General features: G+C 40.6%; 1 protein-coding gene across 2 annotated transcripts in view; it reads right to left on the bottom strand.

The window, feature by feature from the left end:
* LOC122793209 (thioredoxin-like) overlaps positions 1-25,425 on the bottom strand; it is a 379,230-nt gene extending 353,805 nt beyond the window's left edge. For both annotated transcript variants that reach the window (XM_044061044.1, XR_006363452.1), the window contains exon 1: positions 25,238-25,425. In XM_044061044.1, the coding sequence (XP_043916979.1) occupies positions 25,238-25,264 (27 nt within the window). In that variant the 5' untranslated portion in view covers positions 25,265-25,425. The remainder of the gene's footprint in view (positions 1-25,237) is intronic.
* Between the last annotated feature and the right edge of the window lie 588 nt (positions 25,426-26,013).

The raw sequence follows: 26,013 nt of genomic DNA, 5'->3' as shown, positions 1-26,013 counted from the left end.
AGAAGATCCCAATGGACAAGGAGAGGCTCAAGAGTAGCTGGTGGTCAGTTGCTGGCGGGGGGGGGGGAAATCAACGTAAAAAACAAATACATATGATCCTGTACTTTTAATGTTCTACAAAAAAGTCTGGCTTCCCATTCCTAGCCTCAATGAAGATGACCCATCACTAAACAGGCAGCACAGTGCTCTTTTTGTTCAGTTATTAAAAACACACTATGATCTGCCAAAAGTTTTGATGGTGTCAACTACATGCTTATTTAAGGGAGCAACAACATCCCCATCTTCACTCTGCAACACAAACAGCAAGGGTTTACACATGCTCTTAAATCATGGGTTTGGTTTTGCAGACGTTTTTAAAATCAAGTTTAGCGTGTCAAATCCTTTCAAAATTGTAAGAAAAAAGTTATGTCTTACCATAACGTGCCATTTGTATTGTTGATCTTCGTTCAGTCATTACGCCTGGGTTATCAGTTCCAACCTCGGAACAGAGCCGGCCATCTTCCAAGCTCGCAACAGCCACAAACTCTCAAGCTAAAGTCTTACCCACAATTCCCCTTTCCCTGTTACCTTAGATTGAGTTTGCAAGTCAAAGGAAGTAGAGGCTACCTCTGGTCAAAGGACCCAAACGAAACCAGATGATGAGGTCCACTATAAGCCTCAGGAGGGAGGGTTGTAATGACTGAACAAGGATCAACAATACAGATGGAACATTATGGTAAGACAAACTTCTTTATCCGATATTGTTAATCCTTGTTCAGTCCTTATGCCTGGGACAGAGTCCCAAGCTACCTTTATTCCTGGGAGGCTCTCATGGAAGGACATTCCTGAGCACCACTGAAACAAAGGACGCTCTTCCTCTGGAGGCCAAATCCAGTTTGTGAGGACTGATGAAGGTATGGGGTCTACCCAAGTTGCAGCTGCACAAATGTTAGGCAAAGAAGCTGTAGCATGAAAAACAGCAGAAATAGCGACCTAGCGACCAACCTAGTGGAATGAGCCCTAACTGCTGTAGTCCAAGGAATATCTTGAGTTTTGTAAATAAATGTTACACAGTTTTTAGCCAATGTGACCTTAGAAACAGCACATCCAAGTCTAGGACCAGTCTAGGACCAGAATAGGCCAGGAATAGTTTATCTGATTTGCGAGAAGCCCGAGTTCTGTCCAGATAGAAATGAAGTTGCCTGTGAATGTCAAGGGTATGTAGACAATACTCTCCTCTGTTAGAATGATTGGGAAAGAAAACTGGCAATTCAATGGATTGGTTAATGGACATTTCAGAGATCACTTTTGGCAGGAAAGAAGGACTAGTTCTCAATGGCACTATCTTTATGAAAGATTAAGTAAGGCTGTTTGATGCACAGAACTTGAAGTTCAGAGATACGTCCGGCCAAAGTAATGGAGACCAAGAACAAAGTTTTCCAAGAAAGGAACTTGAGGTTGCATGAAAAGGCTGGTTCAAATGGAGCCGCAGTCAACACTTGCAGGACTAGAGACTGATCCCATGGCTGGCTAGGCTCTCTAAAAAGTGGGTCTCAAATGACTTACGTCTTTTAGAAAAGTCTTGCATAATTTGTGCGACATAAGAGAAGAGTCATGGACACCATTGTGAAAATTAGATATCGTGGCCAAATGAACTCGAATGGTAGAAGCAGATTAACAAACTGGACAGGTACTCCAGTACTACCAGCATTGGTGCTGAAAAGGGGTCTGTCTTTTTCCTTCAGCCAAATGGTAAACCTTTACCACATGCTGAGATAAGTAGTTCTGGTGTAAGACTTGAGATGCAATAAGAATGTCATGCACTGGGGAAGAAAGATCAGTCTGCCTGGTAATCACTGGAAGTGGAGAAACCAAGCTGAGAGCTTCAGGCTGTTCAAGTTGGGGTGAAATCAGGTTCTGCGGATGGTAGATCAAATCCGGAAATGGATCGAGAATCCATGGTTTATCTAGAGGCCATAAGAAGGGGAACCAAATTTGCCAAGGCCAATATGGCGCAATGAAGGATTATCTTGCTCTTCAACCGGCGGGCTTTCTTCAGGGAATGAAAGGGAGAAAGGCATAAAGCAGACCCGAGCACCCCTGGGTGACTGTCCCCGAGGAGGAACCAGGGTGAAGTAATTGCTGCACTTGTAGTTGGTTGGGGATGCAGAAAGACCAGTCTATCATGTTGGAACTCCCGGGAATGTGCATTGCTAAAAGAAAAAGTGGTTGGTAGCCATCGCCCAGTGCCATATCCTCATGGCCTCCTGACAGAGTCGGTAGGATTTGGTTCCGCCGTGTTTGTTGGATGTACCAGACTACAGCCATGTTTGTCCAATTGTACCGCAATAGTCCCAGACAGGAGGGGATGAAATGCTTGCAACGCTAGAAGCACCGCCCTCAGTTCTAGGACATTTATATGCAGATGAACCACTAGGTCCGACCACGTGCCTTGGACAGTCTTCCCCTGAAAAAGACCCAATCAGGGAGGTGTCCGTGGTCACTGTGGCTTTGGACTGTTGGGGTGTGAAGGGGCGAGACCATTGCAACAGGTTCTGCGACATCCACCAAATCAAATCTTGTTTGCATCTCTGAGTCACCCGAATCTGGGATGAGAGAGGAAACTGAAAAGGGTACCACTGGATGAGTAGTAACCATTGTAAAAGCTGGAGAACAGAATGCGCTGTCAATCTTTCCCTTGAGAGGATGGGTATGAGTTGTTGTTTTATCCTTAAAATTCTGTGCTTTGGAAGTGATGCTATGCATTTCTTTGTATCCAACAGGACCCCCAATAAATTCTATGGATTGGGATAGGTTGGACTTTTGCCAGTTTATAGTTATGCCTAACCTTTCTGCAGTGTGAAGAGAATATGCCAGGGCTTTTTCCAAAAGATGTCTGGTGGGGGCGGTAATGAGCCAGTCGTCTAGGTATGGAAACACCCAGAATGCTTGCAGTCGCAGATGAGCTGCAATGACTGCCATGCACTTGGTGAACACTCTGGGGGCTGTACAGAGTCTGAAGGGCAGTACTCGGAACTGGTAATGACTGTCTCCCGCACGGAAGCAAAGGAATCTTCTCGATAGTCTGTCCACCTTTATGTGGAAGTATGCATCCTGAAGATCTATGCCTCCAGGAGTGGGAGGATACACTGTATTGTGACCATCTGGAATTTCTGTACTTCCACGAATTTTAGTATACCGAGATCCAAAATGTCTCCAGTCCCCGGTCTTTTTTGGCACTAAAAATAATCTAGTAGAATCTCCCCTCGGGGGGGGGGGGGGTGTCCTATTTGGTCGGGTGGGACTATTTGGATGACTCTTTCTTAGCAGCTTTGAAATCTCTAATGCTGCTTCTACCCTTTTGTCTGGGTGGAATGGCGAGTAAGCTCCTTAGTGGGGCGGGATAAAGATCGAAGGGAATATAATAACCTCTACTTATAATCTCTCGTACCAAAGAATCGGTGGCAATGGTTAGCCAGGCAGAAGGCTACAAAGGGAAACTACCCCCAACCGCTTCCAGAGGAAAGCGGTTGGGCCGCTCTTCAGGAGCACTGGTAGGACCGACCAGAGAAAGAATCTTACGCAGACCTCCTCTGCCCCCAAAAGGGGCATCTTCCATACAAGTTTCCCCCTCTGGCTCTAGGGGAAAAAAACTCAGCTCGTGTGTCATGAAAAGAACCTGGAGACTTTTTGTGCCACATCTTCCCATTCTTCTAGTTTCTGGAGAAAGCCCGTTGAGGGGAAGAATAGCAGACACCCACAGCAGAAAGGGTCTTACCGTCCTGTTCACACCTAGCCAAGTGTGTCTTTAACTTTGGGTCCAAACAATGAAGAGGCTTCAATGGGAGCATTCAGAAAGGAAGCCCTGAAAGGTTCCACAAAATCACACAAGCGTATCCAAGCATTCTGTCTCATGATTATGCCTTCACCTACTGCTCTAGCTGCTCCTTCTGATGCGTGAGAAATCAGACGCATGGAGGAGTTAGAATCAATTCAAGGGTGGCTGAGGCCACTTTGTCCCGGACCTCATCAGACATAGCTCCAGGCAAGGTTTCAGAGAGTTCAGAAATTAAGTCTTTGAAGCCTTGTAAAATGTGCCATATAATACAGGGACCTGACTGCAAAGTTCGCTGATACAAAGGTACGCTTCACTAATCTGTCCAGCACCTGGGACTCTTTGTTGGGTAGGTGGACAGTCTGGCTTTCTTCCGCCAGATCCTTCTTTGTTGCAGCCACCACCAAGACATCTACAGGAAGACCTTTGGACCAGTGAGGCTCACTATCTGGAGGGGACAGGATTTTATCTGGCCTGCAGGGAATGGCGTCAGGAGCCTTCCAAGCATGCTGCACGATGAGCCAGACAAGGTCGTCGGCAGGTGGAGTAACCCAAGAAGTAGGGGGCCTGCTACAAAAGGCCTGCAGTAACAGGTCGGGTTAGAGGGCCACCAATCGCCTCTCTGCTTAAGTATTTCGAGGATATCTCCAAAAGGATACCTCAGGGGGTGACCAAGGGGACCCTTCCCTATCAAAGTCTGGCTCTTCCGTGGTCTGGCTCTTCCGTGAGGGACTCTTCTAGGGAGTCCATGTGCTTCCTCTTACACGAACTCTTGCGGTGAACTTCCTCGGGGGGGGGGGGATCTGGAGAAGACAGCGCAAGGGGAGCCTCCAGTGGGAGTGTCCCGAGGCCCTTGGACCCGGTGTCCACCAGAGGTGTCTTGTGTAAACTGCAGTCCAGAGGAGGATGGGGGCAATGACAGCACAGGTTCGCCAACACACGCAAGAGCCTTCAACATGAGTTGGAAGGCTGGTCCACCAGAGTAGGTCACACCCCACTCAAGTAAATCAGCCCGCCAACTCGGAGTCCCTGGATGGCTGTGAAAAACAGGAGTATGTACATCACAGCTAGCATCCACAGCAGGACTGGAGTGGCAAGTCTCTTAGTGAGGTCCATGAAAGGAGCCGAAGCGAAGAAGTCTATGCTACAGCAAGGGGCTTCAAAGGCAATGAAGGAGGACAATAAGTAGGGGTCCTTGGAGAAGGGTGATCACCTCCAAAGAAAAAATAGTTCCTGGAGGGTTGGATACCTCTGGCCAAAAGAAATTGATCCACAAGGTGCACCACATCATGCTTCGAGAGGCCTCTAGTGGATCTCACAGACAGAGCTAAAGGGGAGTCAGGTCTATTCAAGGATGCAGGAAACTCGGTGCCCACAAAGGGGTCTTTAGATGGTGCTAAAATAAGAGTCTGCACTGAAAACAGCTGAGCCGCAAGGACTTTTACTACTGGTTTCTGCACAGAGGAGATCATCTGTGCCAAAGGCAAGGTCTGCACTGACGAGGTAGGTGCTGATGCAGAAAAAGAGGTAGTCGACAGAGAAAATAGCCATAGTCAAAGCAGAAGCTGGCATCAGAACAGATCTATGCCAGAGAGATCTGCATCGAGGAAAAGGTCAGTGCCGATAAGGAAGACTGAACAGAGGGGGGCCCCTTGGTTCCGATGAGGTATAGGGCACAAAACTTGGTGCCAAAGTAACAGGTGGTGCTGAAGGCTTCAGTGCCGAAGATCTAGGCACCAAAAGCCTCTGGGCCGAGGAAGTCAAATCCGAACTAGAAAGTTTGGCCTTCTTAGGTCTCGGTTCCTGGTTGTCCCCAGCAGGAGATGACAGGAGAGACTTGATCTTCTTGTGTTCATCTCTTTTCTTACAGGAACTAGGAGGGGTTGGAGCCTCCTCCCCAGAAATAGCCTCTGAAAAGGGAGATTTAAGTAGTCCCTTTAAAATCAGCTTATTTTTCCTTTCCACCAAAGTCCTGTTAGAGAAATTTGCACAAATCCCGCAAGGTGGGTCAACAGTCAAGTGAGGTACACCCAAACAATAAACACAACGCACGTGCATCAGACATAGGCAATTTATGCCCACAATCCACACATCTTTCAAATCCCGGACTACCTTTTTTCTCTGCCGTGATAGGATTAAGAAAGAAAAGGAAGGAAGGAGGTACCAACAATTGTACAAGAAATACCCAAAGGTAAAACAGGAAAGAATTTACCAACGATGGTAAAGGAGTTACCTCACAGTAGAAGAAAGAGGGGCTAGAAAAGAAAACCAAAAAAAAAAAAACTTAGCTCAACAGACATGGCTTGACACGACTGAATGGCGATGCGGCAAATTAAATCTGGGGTAACAGGGAGAGGGGAATTGTGGATAAGAGTTTAGCTCAAGAGTTTGTGGCTGTCACGAGCTTGGAAGATGGCTGGCTCGGTTCAGAGGTTGGAACACATAACCCAGGTGTAAGGAATGAACGAGGGTTAACAATATCAGCTGGTTCATTCTCTATACCGAAAATATCTAAAATCCTGAAAAAAAAAAAAAAAAAAAAAAACAGAAAAAGTGTGTGAAAGAAACTGTAGCATGAACCACCCTATAGGCAAGCTAAGAAATTCATTTGGCTACAATACAAGTGAGGCACAGAGTGTCATTCAAAAAGTATTAATTTACAGTCTGCATAACAGACTGATTAAATGGATGAGAGTTACAGAAAAATCACAATATTTATATTATTTTAAACTGACAAAGCTCTGTTAGGGCTTCAGCCAATAAATGTCCCAGATAACAATTGATGTCGGTCGTCATTCTAGTTGCAGAAGAACCTTGGATGCTGCAATACTTTTATTATTGACAGCTTAATGTTTTATCTTAGTAGTGAAGGATAATGTTATTTTGATTTTCAGACAAGCTTTGCAAAAATATACAGTAAGATACACAGCAAACCATACAGAAGTCTGTACTACAAATGTAACTCAAACAACACTGTGATTTTACACAGCTCATAAACCTGACAGCATGATATTTTAATACAACAAAATTTAAACATGAAATAAAAGCCACCACATGCTTTGCATAACTGGTCTCCTTGTTGATGCAGGCAGCCATTCTTGTATGCTGGAGTTTAATATTACAAAATACACAAATTAAGCAGCAGTCATTTCTCACAAAATGTCAGGTTAAATATCATTATACAATGATCCCCCATTAATATTCCAAAACGTGCATGCTGATTGGTCAGCGTGCACATTGTAAATCAGACATACTAATGGAAAAAGGTCTGATCGCCTGGACTTTTTCATTAGTACAAGTCTTTTTTTTTTTGCTCTCTGTTGCTGTTAACAAGATCTCAGTTGCTTTTCAGAAACAGTCTCGCTAGTTTAACATAGCGAGACAGCTTTAAAAAAAGCAACGGTGAGAGTTTCTAAAAAGCAACGGAGATCTTGCTTTCTCTGTTGCTTCCACCCCCAGCTCTGATGTACTGTGTAAGCATACGCAGTACATCAGAACTGCCGCAGAATACCAGACCGCTGTGGAAGGGCAGCACAGAGGCATTATGCAATGCCATTATTTAAGAAAAGCAAGTACTTTTTTCTTAAAAAACTTCATTGTATAATAGCAATAACCCACATCTGGGTGTGGGTAATGCTGGATTTACCCACGGCTGTTTTTGTTTGGCCACTCGGACTTCACCCTTGTGACCAAACCACACCAACCGTGGGTAAATCCAGCATTACCCACACCCAGGTGTGGGTTATTGCTTAAATATAAAAAAAAATACTATACAGACGATCTGTCTCACACAATGGACGACTGTGAAATTAATAACTTAAAAAAAGCGTTCTTTTGGCAGCAGGACCCATTTCACTCTGTAAAGGCCTAATATTTTAGTAGCCATTTCTCCTTTTATATACGGGAGAATGGTTTTACATAGGAATGGAACCAAATATATTACAACAGAAAAGTGACATTTGAAACTGGAAGCAGAACTCTACATTTTGCTAATAACAAATTAACAAAATAATGAGAGTTGGTGAAATGCGATTAAAATACGAGTTGGTCCAATATGAACTAATTTGTCACTTATTTTTCAGCCTTGTTTTTCTTACCTCCGAGGTGAACCTAAACATGTCATTCTAAGGCCCATACTTACTTCCGAGTTCAGCCTTAACAATAGCAGAGAAATTTACTTCCAGCAAACATCTACTTTCCTGTTGTCAGATTTTTGTCCATTTTACGTTTACCTAAAAACAAGCATTTTTGATTGCTTACCCCTGTACAAATACTTCATTAACAACAAAATAGATTGTAGGTAATCTGTCTACATTTTGAATTTTTATGTTGCTTCATTCACCCTTCTGCAAAGCCGCCATCAAGAGTTTAAACTTTAGACCTTTTTCTTTAACACCTGGACACCTAAGGTTTTTTTTAAACTAGGAACGAAGTAATGACAATAATACAAAAATAATTCACTACTATAACTGCACATTTGAGAGGACAGGAAGGGTCAGAAGCACCATTTTAATAAATACATATACAAGACCATGATTCTCCAAGGCAAGCACTGTTCTGGTTAGATGAGAGCAGTGTGTGTATTTACATGCGTGTGTATTAGTTCATCTCCTCAACTCGTAGCTTTCAACTGTGCCTAGCTAATACTTAATTTGAGTGGATTTTGTTTCAGCTGGTGCCTCACTCAATGGGCTCAAAACTATAACAAAGTGATAAATGAAAATTGGTAGTAGACCCCCCCCCCCCAAAAAAAACAGCTGTATTCTAATGTTGGATTCTGGAACTTCTTAAAAAAGTATGGACAAAGTACAAGAATGTAGATAAAGCTAAGGCTCTCATAAAAGAGCAAAACATGTTACATAACAAATGAAGCAACGCAAGAAACTTTCCATTCCTCATAAGTGATTCCTCAGCAACAGAGGCAGCATCACTGAGGCCTCCTTGTCTGCAGTACTCAGCTGCCTGCAAGTTATTTCCACTGCTGGGCTATGACTAGGTCCTTTGCTTAAACTTGTCTCCGTTCTAAATGAAAGCCCCAAACTTAACCATTTAATGGAAATTTGAACAATTTTCAAACTGAAAGGTACATAAATGCATAGTATCAGTACAAAAACACCAAAAGGTAATCAGGATGGGATGTTTTTGTCACGTCCATAAACATCGGACCATAAACTCCAGCAACAAGGAAACTTTTGTAACAGCAATTGCAGTAAGGAATGGCTTGCAAAAAAGTGTTTGTGAATGATGCTGACAGGTGATTCTGGGGTCGTTTCCGATGGGAGAAGTTGGCAGCAGTAGGTCGTTTTTGTGTTGTTGATGGTGGTATCCCTCGGACAAACTCCGATTATACTTCACATATTTTCAGTCCTAATACCTTCCGAAAACACTGGGATTGTTCATTCGCTGGTTTTGTCTTTTTTTATGAGAGGGAAAGTTGTCACAGATTGCAGTCAGGAGTGCTTTGGATGGGTAAGATGCGTTTCACATGCTGCCAGGTAAATGCATACATAAACAGCCAAACTTACTTTTGAATTTTTATTGATAACCCTGCAGTAAAACAACCAGTGTGAAAGAAAACAGACTGTATGACTTCATTACAACATCAACGGTCAAATTTCAAGATTGGGAAGCAACCAGTACTACCGCGAAAATCTGGTTGCGATAATACGCAAGTACCATATATTTATGTAAGGGGGCTGTAGAGGGGAATATAGGCAGCTTGTCCCTTAAAACTGGATTTCACTTTATTTGCTAAATTTTCAGGTTTTGCTTTTAAGAGGTCTTGCCTCTACTGCAATCAAAGCAGTGACAAGAATCCAAAGAAACTGAGTTTAGCATAACTAGGATTCTATTCGGCTGTAAAAAATAAATAAAATTTCTCATGTGATGTACTTACATTTTTCAAAAAGGTAAATCTGTGTGACCAGTGAATTGGGTTTATTTCATTCTCCAGTATCCACTACTTTACCTGTTCAGGGTAGCTGGAAATCAGAAATTACCAGATTGCTTTGAAAGGGGATGTCAATCTCCTGGAAAACACCAAAGATAAGATGAAGACCAGAAGAAGCTTTCAAACAACCTTAATCCAATTGTCTGTGGGTTACAAGAGAACTTAAAAGGTAGTACCAGCAGATGTGATCTAACTGGACTTCAACAAGGCCTTTGAGCAGTTCTTCAGTAGTGAGTCACAGAAACTGGAGGTTGGAAAAAATATTAAGGAACTGGACTGACATTGCACTGTGGCAAGACGGACAATGTCAAAAGTAAGAAAAGCAACTAGCTGAATACTACAGGGGTTTATCCTGGGTCAGAGACTCTTCAACTGTGTTTGTTTGAGAGATAACAAAGGGAGAACAGAATAGAAACAATATGTTCATTGTCAACATGAAGCCAGGGCAGCAGTAGATATGGAGGGGACGGCAAACATTTGGAAGGCTTAACAAGTAGACTGTAAAGTAGAACTTCAGGTTCAGTGCAAACAAATACAAAATACTGCATTTATTCCAGTGACTCTGGTGTGAATAACCAGGAGAGAGGTAAATGGAACAGATGGTAACAGAGCAGGAAAAGGATACGAGAATGTTGATTACAGCTGGACTACAAGCAAAGTGAAAGGTCAGCAGCAGAAAACACAGGCTTAGAGTTATTTTTCATTGGGAAAGAATCCAGAAGCAAATAAGCAATGCTTCTGTTATACTAGGCCTAGTCAGACCACACCTTGAGTAACTAAGCACCTCTGGTGGTCCCCCACTACACTTCAGTGACTTTAAATTTCCCCTGAAGCTTCAATAAGATGAAATGCACTGGTTGAAGCTACAGCTCAATGAACCCCCCTCCCCCGTTTTGTTTTTTGTAGGGGCAACCCCTTGCAATCCCCAAGTGGAGGGCTTTGCACTCCAAAATCCTTCCGTACTAACTTTACAGTCATTCAACCATAGACATAAGGGAAATCACTGTCGTCATAAATCAGAAACAGCATCACCAAACGATTTCCTATGGGGGACAGTAATGGGGAGTTTACTGAGCAATGAGCTCGGAGTTTAGACCTCATCCACTTTACACGACAGCTTCAGTGTTCTGAAAGTCATAAAAAAAGTCTGGTATGAAGGAATCCAGATGAATACATAGTCTCTGGTCATACCCTTCTGTATCCTAAGTAAGCTCATGATGTCTCAGCTTAGACCAGTTGAGACAAGGGTTCACAAGTTAATATCAAAGATGTGAAGTTGCTGTCCTGAAAAGGAGAACAAATACATGGGAATGAAGAGGCACTGAAAGCAGCAGATAAGAACCAACTACTCCCAGATTTGTGAAAGGAACTGTAGAGTCATGTAAAGTAACACTATCAGAATGTGTAACAAGCAGAGACTTCACTGAACCATTCAAAGGGGCATAATACAAACTGGGAAAGGAGAGGGAAGTGGAATACTGAATGTGCTTAAAAAGGGACAGACTTACTGTCTCCAGTCATCAAGCAAATATAAAGGAATGAGTATGTGCAGAATGGAACACAGTATGTTTGACATGCCAACAGCAACAGCTAAATGAAGATAAAAAGATAAGAGCAAGCAGGATCTCCACACAAACACTATGGAACTACTTGCCATATAATGCACATACATTTGTTGTACAAACAGCATTCAAGCATTACCCACAAAGCATGCAAAGACTGTTTTAGGATGACAAAATGCCAATATATTGTGCTGTCTATCGCAAGGACGTTGCCTGTACACCATGTGGCAGTGCATTTTCTGCGCAACAATCTATTGTATTTCTGCTTTAAATTGTGTGTTTGTCTGCCTTTTGGCCCCAGTGATGACTGAAAGGGTGTTGTTGAGACCAACTAGATAACGAATGCAAATAAAATAAGGGATCAAGGTAATGATGATGAAATACTGGGGAGAAGAGGATTAATACATTGAGGGAAGGGTAACAGAGAATGGTATACAGAAGTTATCTTTTCGGCTTTTCCCGGTTAGGGGTTGCCACAGCAGAACTCCGGTCCGCTAATGATTGGCAGTAGATTTTTATGGTGCCTTGTTGCCAGCCCGACACCAAACCTTCAACGAAGGCACGCCCATTCATGCATGTCTTTCGAACGCCACTCTACCATGGGGAGGACATGCAGACACACCCCACATAAGGCACTCCAGCCGAGAATCGAACAAGAGAACCTCTTGCTGCGAGGCAACAACACTACCGCTGCACCACCGCGGCTATACTGAAGTGGACTGCATAAGGATGCATCTCTCTGGAGATGCAATGTGTCTGTGTTTTCAGTTTGTGGGCAATAAATGGAACAATAAAAAAAAGCACTGTCTTTGGGCATTTGAAATGAAAAAGAAATTAGAAGAAAAACAGCAGAGACTAGTTCGAAACTCCCAAATTCCCTTTTATACCACTCTTAATAGTGTCACTCCTGTTAGTAGAGATAAGAGTTGCCACTGTATGCTGTAATTATGTAAATACTGTTTAAATATTTATTTTCCTCTTTATTACTTTAGATTAGTGATGTCAATATTTTTATATCTATCCTGCCCTTTGCTAACCTGACCATCTAGCCATGCCAGCAACATGCATGTCCCCCTCACCTTTCTAGCATTAGCATCCACCATCATATAGGGGGGGGTCACCCGATAGTAGACAAGAATCTAGAAGGGTAGGCTCTCATACAGGACTGGCTCAGATTTTGCTCCCTTCACCCATATTCTTCCAAAAGCTTACAAGTATACCACAATACCTGCAATACCAGGTCGAGTGGAAAGCACATGCTTCCACGCATCTATGCTCACCCTACCTGGAGTGTACCCCATTAACAGACAGCTTTAGCTGCTCATTCCCAACATTAGCCTGACTTCCAGCTTTCTACCAGGTGGAACTTGAGCTGCATGAATAAACCATCAGTCTTCACACCCAGATGAAGGGGTCAGCATTAATTGCATAGTCCTATTCCACCACAGACAGTTTTTCTGGCCTGGGTCACAGGCTACAGCCATGGTTCCATTCCTCAATGCCACAGAGCCACTACAGCCATGGTTACATTCCTCAATGCCACAGAGCCAAAATACACTGCCATGTAAATACATCATGCATTTTTGCTTTACCACCCTATCTCCAAGGACTACATGCCTCTGTACTCATTCATACATTCAATTAAGTATGTACATGTGTATCAAGAGAGAAATAGGACAGAAAACAAAAGCAGTAGCAAACAGAAATGGCATAGATATCAACACTAATAGTTCAGTTGATGCCACCTCTTATCAGGATACAAGAAAGATTACTTACAGCTTTCTAAAGCCCAAATTCAAAGCATCCCAGCTTGAAAATCTGCTTAACACCCCAACTACCAGTCTCCTTATTAAATCTAAAAATATATTACAATCTGGGGATCCTTAGACACACTCACTTTCCTCTCGTTTTTAATTAGGACTGACATACACAACTCCAATCCTACACACCACTAAATATAACATCTTGCTACAATGAGCCTTTACAATTACACCTACCCTGCCCATAAGTACACCATACACCTCTGAAGATTCATTAACATTTGATTTGAAGATTCATTAACATTTGATTCATTGCCATTTTTTGTCTTTACATGGACCTAGATCTTTCTCAAAAGGTCCCACTTTCAACTACCAAATTTTACAAATGCATTCCTTTTCTTTTACTAGCTTGCTGTGATATCCATGCTCATCCAGTGCTTACCCACCAGATAACTAATTTGTCATATCTTGAACCTTTTTCCAAGTAAAAATCTGCTACCTAAAAAAAAAATTTAACAACTCCATGACTGAATATGACATTATAATCCTGCAATCCTAATGTAACTGGCTCTTGGCTTAAACTCAACATAAACAAATAAACACTCTTGTATGCTATAACCTAATACAATTGTCACTCTCCCACTTTGGACACAATAGAAGAGTCTTCGTGGGTTCTGTTTAAGTAGTTTTATTTTATACAAACATCACTATAGAAGTTAATCAGCTTTAACTTAAGTAACTTATATACAAACTAAATGCTGGAATCCTACATGCTTACTCTCTGGCTACACTCGGAATGGCACATGCCTGGCTTTTATACATGCACACCAAGTCTTTGACATGCTTCTTAAAGCTACGGCACACAGCATGTGCACTCTGATCTACATCCTCCCTCTTGATGAATCGAAACATGCAAGGTTATGAATCTATTTGACATGCAGCTATCAGACAGTTCATCATGCATTTACACAAGATAAGATACATACATATACACAGTCAAGTCCACGTTGCATATTTCACAATGGGCCTGGATACTCGTCCATATCGTGTGACCTAAAACTGGGAACTGGATTTAGCAAATGGAGCAGTCTCTGCAAAATGTTCAATCTTAGAATTGTTTGGAACATCTTCAGGAATGGAATTAGAAGTAGGAACACACTCTGGAACAGAAACATTTGGTTCACTCCAAGATCCAGAGTCTGTCTCATTGGAACAATGTTGTGATGTTCATTCTGGTCCAGGAAGTAGATGCCTACTATTTTTCCTGTACTCCATACCCTCTGATTCTACAAGAAAGGATAGGTAGCGTCATTCTGGTTTGCCTGGAAAGAAGTCTTTGAGCAGGTGAGCCAAAAATATAATCACGGGGTAGGTTTCCGAGATTAAATTCAAAAATACATTAATAGTCACACTTTGACCTTTCAAGTAATTGCTTTGCACTCTTGCACGTTCAGCTAGACCATTTGACTGTATACACGTTACTAGCAGGTCTTGAATATCATCATTGTACCCCTATACTCCTCCCTCATCAGACGCATGATTGAGTACAATGCCCCATTTGGTATGTTCCTCAGCCGGCATTTGCAACAGCTGGAGAGACCACAAACGTACCTCACCAATAGGATCAAGGGTCTCCAACATATGTCTTATTCTGCCAGACTAAAGAAACTCCAGCTCTATTCAGTAGCATACCGCCTGCTCAGAGGTGATCTCTGCCTGACGTACAAGGCCATGTCCAATCAGGATCTGATGGACATGCTCCACCTCAAAAAATCCAAATCCATCAGGACCACGAGAGCTAAAGACTTAAACCTTGGCACAAGTATGAATAGGACATGCTGGAGGGATAGATTCATAACCCAGAGGCTTCCCATGCTTTGGAACAAGATCCCAGTTCATGTTAGGTAGAGCCCCTCACTGACTCTCTTCAAGAGAAATCTTGATGAGTGGATGGGAGATCGTAAGTTTACTCCAGGGGTCACATCTGTGTCACTGCTAGACAGGGGCACAGTAAACTAATTCTATTATATAAGGGGACCTTCATTGTGTCACTACTAGACAGAGGCACAGTATTCTAAATCTATTCTGTGCATTTTTGTACCATTTCATGGGGTGGCGAAAGACACATCACTATGGCTAGGCCTACAAATGCCCCAGGGCAGAACTATGAAACTACTATCCAAAGTCCCATTCTCTTGCAAATTTCTGAAACAACTGACTAGTAAATTGAGTACCATTGCCAGATATAACTTTGTGCAGACTACCATGGACTGAGAATTTACATTTCAACTTGGTAATAATACCAAACTTACTCACTGCTAAGTCAGTCAATCTCAAACCAGTTCAAATTAGAGTCTACCAATACTAAGTAGTGTGGATTGTTCCACTTAAAAATATCACTTGCTACTGTTGACCAAGGTAGCTCAGGAACTTGACTTAGCTGAAGTGGTTCTCTTTGCAAATGCAGTCTATTACTACTGCATACTGAACAAGAAGAAAGTGCTTTATCAATGTCTTTCAGTAATGAAGGCAAAAATTCTTTCACTCTTCTTAGTGGATGTAGAGCCTGGGTGACCAAGTGCACAATCTGGATATAGTCTTGTTGTAAGGAAGCAGGAACAACGCTTTTAGGACCTTTAAAAATAAAGCCATCTCCCATCAACATTTCATCTCTGTAAGGAAAACAGGTTTGCACATCAGGTGGTACACCAGATTGCTTCGACGGCCATCCAACATTAATGGGGTCTATATTAAGATGCTCGAAGTTACTGAACTTTGATATAGTGTTGATCATATCGTATTCAAAGTCCAGTAACATCAAACACCTAATAAAAACATTACAAAAAGTCAAAAAATAGAACTACTTGCTTTAATCAGGGGGGCAAGCCCCCCACACCCCCTACTTAAAAAATTCCAACTCTGAGACTGCATTACATTGAATTAAACTGAAATCTCCCCCATGGAGATTTCCGTTTACCTCTTCGATGTTCTGTGGTTTCGCTGTTTACGTGTTGACAATGTCAGATTCGACATTGTGAACTTTCGCGATTCTAATATAGACCCCATTAATGTAATGATTGAGCTTTTGCAAAACTGGATCAGTCCGTGTGATCTCTTAACTCAAGCCAAGTGATAGAAAAATTACACACTGCCATCATGTCAAAGTCAAAAATTCTCTGCGTCAAGCTGTTCCATCATATTTCTGGGTGATTTGCCAGATAGATTAGTTTGCCTTTCTTCGTATAGACCATTTTGAAGTTGTACTTTTGTAATCTGAGCATTATTCTTTGTAATCTCACTTGAGCGGAATGCATAGGTTTCTTTAGAATAGTAACTAGAGGTGGTTGACCAGTTTCAGTCTGAATAACTGTACCATAAATATAATCATGTAACCTGGAACATGCAAATACTATTAGCAAAAGCTCCTTCTCAAATGGAATAATCACTATAGTACATCTCAGTTCAGGTAAGTGTTCTAGATGCATAAGCTACTGGTCCGCCCGAAGTACAACTGCACCAAGACCAAATTTTGAAGCATCACAGGAAAAAGCAACCAGTTTATTCACATCATAGTATCTTAATATATATGGGGTGGCAATAGTTTGCTTAAGGTCTTGAAATGCGCTCTGGTGACGTTCTAACCATGAACATGTAACATTTTTGAGCATTAGCTCTTGTAAAGGTGCTCTGAACCCACTGAAGTCTGGCATAAACTTACCTAAATAGTTGACCATGCATAGGAAATGCTGTAGAGCTTGACTATTATCCGGTGCTGACATTTCAAGAATAGCTGCTTGCTTGGTCTGCAAACCAGTACTGGTAAATAAATGACCTACATATAGAACTTCTGGTAGTCTGAATGTGCACTTCAGAGGATTGAGCTTCAAGTTTACTTCACATGCTCTGTCAAAAATTAGGTTTCTCTCATGCTCTCCTTCACCACTGCCTTCAACCAATATATCATCTACTATTATGGCACAAGGATAACCTGAAAAAAATTGTTCCATTGCACGCTGAAAGACTTCACTTGCAGAATTTACTCCAAATGGCATCCTTTGGAATCTGCATCTGCCAAACAGGATACCAGACGTGGTTAGTAATCAGGATTTGCGATCAGGCATCACTTGCCAAAATGAACTTTTTGTATCCAAGACAGTGGCATTCGGTATTAGGGCTGCGACCTCAGTGCATTGAATGCTACGGTCTCTTCAATGTTTGTTCAAATCTCTTGGTTCAATACCCATTACGATTTCATCCAAGCCTTTTTTTTTTTGAGCTGCTACCATAGACAACACCCATTCAGCTGGGTCTGTAACTAGACAGATTACACCTTGCTGCACCATTCTATCCTGCTGAGCCTTGACTTTATCCTGCATAGCTATCGAAACTCTTCTTGCCAGTCTAAGCACTGGAGTAGCCTCTGGGTCTAACTTTATGGAATACACAACTGGAAGTTTGCCAACTTATCAAAAACAAATCAGCATACTCTGAGAAAATGGCTTCAGAAAATTGGAACTAGGAGATGTACTTATGTGATGAACTTCTTTGGTAAAAAGGAAACAGGTTCATTCTCAAGCCATCTCCGAGACCAAATCAAGACTGTACTGATCTTCGGACTACATAGCATAACAAGTTGTAACAGTTCTTGGCCAAACAACATGAAAGAATCACTGAGCCTTCAGTTTTAATTTCTTCACCTTCATAAGCAAGTTTCGCACTACTGACCACACTGAGTTGTACATTAGTTCTCACTTTAGCAAATGTGTCTGCTGATAACATTACACTTTGAACCAGTGTCTACTTTAAGCTTTGTGGACTTACCATTGATCCGGACAGTACAAAACACACTGCTTTTTACAATAAATTCACTCCATCAACTTTTACCTACTGATAACACCATCCATGTAGAAAGTGGACTGTCAAGTGTCTACTTGATAAACTTGCTTTTTACGTGACCATTCTTTTCAACTGTGTGAGGTTTACTTGTTTTGCAAATCTTTTGGAAATGGACTCATTTTTTTTACACTTGTGACATTGCTGACCGAATGTCAAGTATTTCCTCTCTTTTAGGCTCATGAATTGCACCATAACTGCAACAGTTAACAATAAAGCTGGACTTGTTTTGCTGATTCATGCATGTACTGCACTGAAGAACATGCTCCTTTAACTGAACTAGTTTTAGAACTTGCAGGAAAGCTGCATGGCTTCCTTGGTGAGCCAGCACTTCCGTTACATACTATCTACATTCACTCTGGAGCCTGCTGAAACCATGCTCTTGTCACTTGCAAGCACACCTGTGTGTTTTTCAGTCACCTCATGGATTTGACAAATCTCTATGGCTTTACTCAACGTTAAGTCACTGTCACGAAGCAAGATCTTTCTCACAGCAGCACTGTTAATACCACACACAAGCCTGTCCTTTATTAATACAAGCTGCAAAAGTTTCCCCTAGTTTCTGATCTTGTGTAAAACAAATGTCTCTAATGTAATATTTGTCTGGGGATTACACATTTCTCTGAACTTGTACTGCAAAACACTCGAGGTCCTCCCTTGATTCAGCCTGTACAACATTACAATTTTCACCTTCTCCCTCACCACTGCTGCATACACAAATGAATGCTCTTTTTCTATGGCCTCTGACCCAGCTAGGTTTAACAAAATGAATGCCTTGGTGCGTGCATCTTTATCTGAATAAGCTGCTTGTATAAAAAAACAACAACGAGGTCCTTGTCAGCAAAAACGACTCAACAGAAAGGTCCTTAACGCAGTTTATTTGTAAAAAAAGACAAAGCGTTTTCACCACAGAATTCTGTGGCTTCTTCAGAGGAAGTATAAAATACGAAAATGCACTCCATGTATATCAGGAAATTCAGGAAGTGACATCTTCCAATTTCCTGAAGACCAACAATTATAAAGTTGCATGTTTATACACAGGTATACATGTACCTCTATACAGATTTAAAATTTATTTAAAAACATGTGTATAATAGATATGTATAAAAACATATGTTATGAAGTACATTTAAATAAAAAGGGCCAGCTTACCTATTTAAAAAAATATGTAAACATACAATTATTAGTTACTACATTTGTCTATTATTAACACAATGAGTTATATATGAAATGATGTTATCTAAGCCTGAAACCATCATAACTTGAATTTATTTATCAAAAAATAAATAAAGCAGTACCCATTTATTACCAGTAAGAATGGGTATCCATATGTATAATACTCCAACATAAGCCTATGCATGTAAATAAGGTCATTAACTACACTATTTTTATAATCGATGTTACAAAAGTAATGGCTTACAAAACAACCTGTGTTTCCCCGCTAGTCTATCTAAGGTAACTTCTCAATTTCAATACAGGGGCAATATTACAGTTACTATTCAAGCCAGGATGACTAAACGCATCCAGGCGTAATTGCCATTCTAGTTCCCGGTTCTCCAGGATTAACGAAAAAGGGCCTCCCCTAATCTTCAATGGTACTTGGTCAATGGCCATAAACTGAAAACTATGACCTGGGTTTAAACCTATGTGTTTTGCCAATGCATTATCGCTTTTATCCTTCTTGATTGCATACATATGTTCATACATTCGGTCTCGGACCCTACGGTCTGTTTTTCCGATGTAGAACGCTTGGCAACAAACACACATGGCTATATATATAATGGATTTACTCTCACAGTTTAGTGTGGAACGGATGTAATACTTTTTGTCCCTGACCGTAAATGTTTCACCTATTCTCACCTTATTACACAATTTGCAAAAACCACATTTAAACATACCTCTCCTTTTATGGAATGTATTTTGAAGTACATCCCTTTGCACTAATTCCTTAAGGTTGTATGATCTCTTAAAGATGAACCTAGGTTTATTGCCTAATTTATCAACCAGGAGAGAGTTTGAAGAAATAAAGTGCCAGTTCTTACGTATTATGGCCAAAATCCCTTTAGAGTTTCTACTGAAAGTAGTGATGAAACTCAAAGAGAAATCACTTCTTCACTTAAAGTTGTGTATGTAACTGTCTCCCCATCATTCAAGTTGGTATCAATTGGTACTACAATAGTGGTAGAAACAGAATGTGTAAGGTCCTGTTGGAATAATAAAGGTTTATAAAAACCATTTATTCTCTTAGTAGTCACTTCCTCAACCAGATCTAATAACATTTGGTCAGGGTACCCTCGATTACTGAACATTTCCTTCAATAATTCACATTCCTTAGTGAAATCAAAGTACTGCACATTCTACCTGCCCTCACCAGTTGTCCTTTTACAATGGACCGTTTCTGTTGGTACGGGTGAAAACTGGAGAAGTGCAGGAAAGAATTGCAGTAAGTGGACTTTCTAAACACTGTTGACGTCAGACCTCCGCTTACAGGATCCTTTACTAACCTGACGTCAGACCTCCGCTTACAGGATCCTTTACTAACCTGACGTCAAGATAGTCAATCTCAGATGTTGAATATTTGAATGTGAATTTTAGAAATTCAGTTGTTGAATTCATAGTTTCAACTAAACCTGCAGCTTCTACGTCCGAGCCCCTGAACAAAATAAAAATATCGTCCAGGAACCTGGTATAGAAAGTAACAGGTTCTATAATTCCAGGGATCTTCCTTAATATATTAGCCTCCCAGTACCCCATAACGTAGTTAGCTACTCCAGCCCCACAAGGGGAGCCCATCGCTACACCACGTTTTTGAAGGAAGAAGTCACCATTAAAAGTAAAATAATTGGAGGTCAGGACAATATCAAGTAATTCCGTCACCAGGTCTACTTCCAACCTTGAGGCCCCAGAAGACTGAAGCATAGAACCTATCCACTCTACTGCTTCCTGATGCGGTATACAAGTGTATAGGTCTACCACATCAATGGTTAAAAAATTGTTTTCACCATTGATGTTACCCAGGAAAGACCACGAGTCTTTACATATGCTAGGAATGGCTTTGATGTATTTATCCAGAATGTTAGTTATAAGTTTTGAACAGGGATATGTAATAGACGACCTCCCATCTATCAAAGCTCTCATAGGCGGGTTATTAATGCTCTTATGAATCTTAGGGATTCCAAACATGACAGGTATTTTAGGACAGTTAATGTCAATGTAATTATACAAGTCTATGTCAATTTTTCCTGCCAGGAATAAGTCCCTAAAGTAACGCTTAATCCTATGGATATGACCATTTACCTCGCTCTTGGAAGACTTAACGTAAGCATTAGTGTTCAACACACTAGCCATCTTCTCATTATATGTGAGGTTGTCTAATAACACCAAGCCTCCTCCCTTATCAGGTTTTATTAATCGTACAGGTAATCGACAAAACTCGTCCAATAACATAAGTTGTTCCTTGGAAATATTTGAATTACCTTTATTTTCCTTGTCATTATTATTACTAGCGAGGTACCTAAAGTCTACTTCACAGATATTCTCAAAAAGTTGTAATACTGCATGCAATGGTGGATTAAAAACACTGGCCAGTTTCAAGGTCGGCATTCCAACACCACACCCTCCAGTGTTTAAATTATCCACATCATTTTGTTGGTTACTTTAAAGTAACAAGCGTTTAGTCATCCTGGCTTGAATAGTAACTGTAATATTGCCCCTGTATTGAAATTGAGAAGTTACCTTAGATAGACTAGCGGGGAAACACAGGTTTTTTTGTAAGCCATTACTTTTGTAACATCGTTTATAACATCGATTATAAAAATAGTGTAGTTAATGACCTTATTTACATGCATAGGCTTATGTTGGAGTATTATACATATGGATACCCATTCTTACTGGTAATAAATGGGTACTGCTTTATTTATTTTTTTGATGTTAAATAAATTCAAGTTATGATGGTTTCAGGCTTAGATAACATCATTTCATATATAACTCATTGTGTTAATAATAGACAAATGTAGTAACTAATAATTGTATGTTTACATATTTTTTTAAATAGGTAAGCTGGCCCTTTTTTATTTAAATGTACTTCATAACATATGTTTTTATACATATCTATTATACACATGTTTTTAAATAAATTTTAAATCTGTATAGAGGTGCATGTATACCTGTGTATAAACATGCAACTTTATAATTGTTGGTCTTCAGGAAATTGGAAGATGTCACTTCCTGAATTTCCTGATATACATGGAGTGCATTTTCGTATTTTATACTTCCTCTGAAGAAGCCACAGAATTCTGTGGTGAAAACGCTTTGTCTTTTTTTTACAAATAAACTGCGTTAAGGACCTTTCTGTTGAGTCGTTTTTGCTGACAAGGACCTCGTTGTTGTATTTATTGGGTCGTTTTAATTCTTCTCTGGTTTGTGCTTGTATAAAAGTATTATATTTTTGCTCAAATATTCTCTAATTCTCTGCAATAGTCTGATCAAATACAAGTGGTAAGGGCTTTCAAACTCAGTTTGCCATATTAAACACATACCAGTGAAGCTTTTTGCACATAAGCACGAATACATGTACATATGCCAGAAATTTATGCCCGTATTTGTAACTCTTGTGCTTCTGAAATTATGCTATTGGGCATATTCTGAGAAACAACTCTCTCGGGCACTGCAACACCTTTGAAGTCATTATTTTGCAAGAAATCACCTTTTATGAGTACAAGAGACACATCAAATGACTGCACGATGCAAGTGTCTATAACTGGACTTTGCGAAACAAGCCTCTAAGACACTCCCTCATATTTTTGGTCTATTCCTCATAAAATTTGTGGTTTTCTGGAAAAAATCACTGAAATTATCTGAGGACTGAAGTCACTAAATAAGAACATAAATTTTAGATGCAGACTTCAAATCCTTCAGAAAATGTATGTTAGCGCAAACCCTGTTAGTCTAGCAACTAAGTTTATAAGAGCAATATTTAAAATCTGTCCCTTTTTTGGGCCTTTGTTCCTTCATTTTGTCAGGCTTTGTCCAGATTTCTTGCACTATAAATAAATTGCTAAAATACTTCTAGTTCTCCTTACCTTCCACCCCACCCTTCTTCTACACATCATACAACAAAATAAAGCAAAGTAGACATGCCCTCATCTAGCCTTTGAAAAATTACTTACCATCCTTAAAACAGGCTATTTTTGTGCTTGAAAATGGCAAAAAAAAAAAAGACACCCAACTTAGGTAAACTTGTGCCGTGTCACCTTATCTGGGAGCTTCTCATGCAAAGGCTGATAAAAAGGCAGACTGAAGCAAAAGTTGCCTCATTTGTACTGTAAATGAATCAAGCCACATCTTTAATTGCTGCCCCTGCCCGATAAAAAGGCAGACTGAAGCAAAAGTTGCCTCATTTGTACTGTAAATGAATCAAGCCACATCTTTAATTGCTGCCGCTGCCCTGCCCCCCCCCCCCCCCCCCCCCAATTACAGGCACAGACTGAAGGCTGTGAGAACCTTTACAGCTGTCACTGCATTTTATAAAATTAGAAAAAGATATGCAGTCATATTACGGATTACCTCTGCATGCATCAAATGATGTGCACTATGAACAAATAGAAAAATCCCCTCAAACCAGGACTGCTTCAAAAATGACTGCAACATTCAAGATCATATGTCACAACACCCCTGGATATGCAGCAATATCTGTACCATGCACTCACACTAAGTGGTTACACATCGTTTGTATTGTGCTTAAAGTCATTAGATTACATTATGTCAACTAAAATTCACCTACACACCAGTAAACTTCAGGCTATGTTTTTAAATCTACCAGAACTGTTAAAATAATTTGAGATGGGGCTTAATGACATGGCAACCCCACTCACATAGAAAACTGACCTTACTGCACAGGTTCATTATCAAATCTGCACATTTTATTACATATTAGTAAATATATGAACCTTACAATATGTTTCTGCCACATCAGCTGGATTGAATGGACAGCTTTAGATTCCCTTGTAGGCTAACACTCAGTTCCACAAAGTGGTGGTCAGTAAAAAAAAAATGCAATGCTAAGCACAGTGCAATTGCTCTATTTTCCATTAACCAGTTACTCCGTGACTGCATTATAATAAACTATTACAGCGCATTTTATTCATGGTTTCTCAACAACATTCATAAAGAAAATGGAAATAGACTAATCAGTTGTGGTCTGAATGAATGATCCTAGTACTGTCGGAGGGATCTTCAGATCCCTTGTTGACTAGTCCACAGAGATGTGATCAGTAAAAAAAAAAAAGATGCAATAGCTATGCAGATTGCAATTGTTAACTTCTAATATACATGTCATCAACGAAATATAAAATACGTAAAACACTGATGTAGTGGGCAGACTAAATGAATGCAAGTTGTCAGAGGATAAATATGGTGCGCTACTATATACCAAGCAAAGCATGACCCAAGACAGTACGGGGACGGGGTCAACGAAATATAAAATACGCAAAACACTGATGTAGTGTGCAGACTAAATGAATGCAAGTTGTCAGAGGATAAATATGGTGCGCTACTATATACCAAGCAAAGCATGACCCAAGACAGTACGGGGTCGGGAGGAATAGTAATACACACACAACATGCCCTCACCGCCCTTTTCTCTGTGAATAGGTGGACGCGGCTCTGAATGACTGAATATAGACATTAGTTAACATTATAAATAATGTTCACGATAATGCCTTTCACACAGTGAGCCCTAACATAACGGCAGAGAAACCTACGCGGACAGCCATCTCCGTTAACGGACCCAATCATTCCCTGGTTCTCTTTTTCTTTAGCCTGAGATAGGAGCCTTGTATTTTAAAACAAATACAATCCACTTACAGAGTGGCAACCACACAACGTACTACGTTTTGCCTACAGTTTAATTAAATTAATAAGAGCAGAGGGACACGCGAGAGAAGATGGCGGCGAAGGGCAGCAAATCATTTAAGACCCTACTTCTTGTTTTTGGGAACATTTTCCTACTGCAACATGCAAATAAACCAATCAGCTGCTGAAACCGATGTTACATTTGACTACCTTCTCCCCTGCATTAGACAATTCACAAGCAGTTGATTACTTTAAGAAGACGCTCTTAATCGTTTTAATAGTGTCTAGCTAGTGCTACAGTGCTAGGTCGTCAACCATGTATAGTAACGTCCAGGATAACCGTGCTCTGTTATTGCATAACCACATATGTCATTATTATTGGCTCTAGCTGACAGTAGAAACGTACCTGGTTTTTAATGACTTGGACTTTCATTCCGAAACGATGCTGCTGAACAGACTACCAATAATTTTGGTCAAAGAAGTGGAATACAGTGACTTCCTACAAACAGTAGACACTGTTTTGCGGAAAATGAAAGAGGCGGGCTTTCCAGGATCCCTGCCTAGCCGGTGGGTCTCAAAAAGCTAGTGGTACTCATCTGAATAAGCGCGCCTACATATACCATACCTCTCAAGTGTATCTCATTACGAGGAACGTTTCTTAATTTGGGGTCTTGAACATTCATGTTCCTGGAAGTTCTACACTGAAAGGATCTGTTACACATTCGGTGTTAGCAATTTTTTAACTGATATCGATGGTGAATAGAACTGAATCATACTAATTAATTAAAAGAACTATTATATAATTAGGCTAGCTTCCTAGATTAAGTTCTTAGTAAGCTGTTAGTGAGTGTTCCACATTTTGCCCAATTGTTCCACATTATGAACGGTAGTGTTCTTCATTTTGGAGATGGAAGGTTGAGAGTTATGCTCCCCTGTGTATTGCATTTAGTGTGCTTTCTGCCTTAGAACATTAATTTATCTTTCTTACTATATAATAAAGCTTACTAAAAACACAGGAAGTGCCCCCTCTCCAAGAAAGAATTCTAATGAGCACATGTTCTTATATACAGGTACTAAGGCTACAAAGCTACATGACAATTAAGCTACTTAATCTCTAAGCATACATCCCGTGTATTCCATGTTCCACTCTGAAAGGGTCTGCCACACATTAAGTGTTAACAA

This window comes from Protopterus annectens, chromosome 2.part0 (genome assembly GCF_019279795.1).
Source record: "Protopterus annectens isolate FY-2018-M chromosome 2.part0, PAN1.0, whole genome shotgun sequence".
NCBI lineage: Eukaryota > Metazoa > Chordata > Ceratodontiformes > Protopteridae > Protopterus > Protopterus annectens.
The sequence above is the reverse complement of the archived record's forward strand: the minus strand, read 5'-3'. Positions and strand labels throughout refer to the sequence as shown.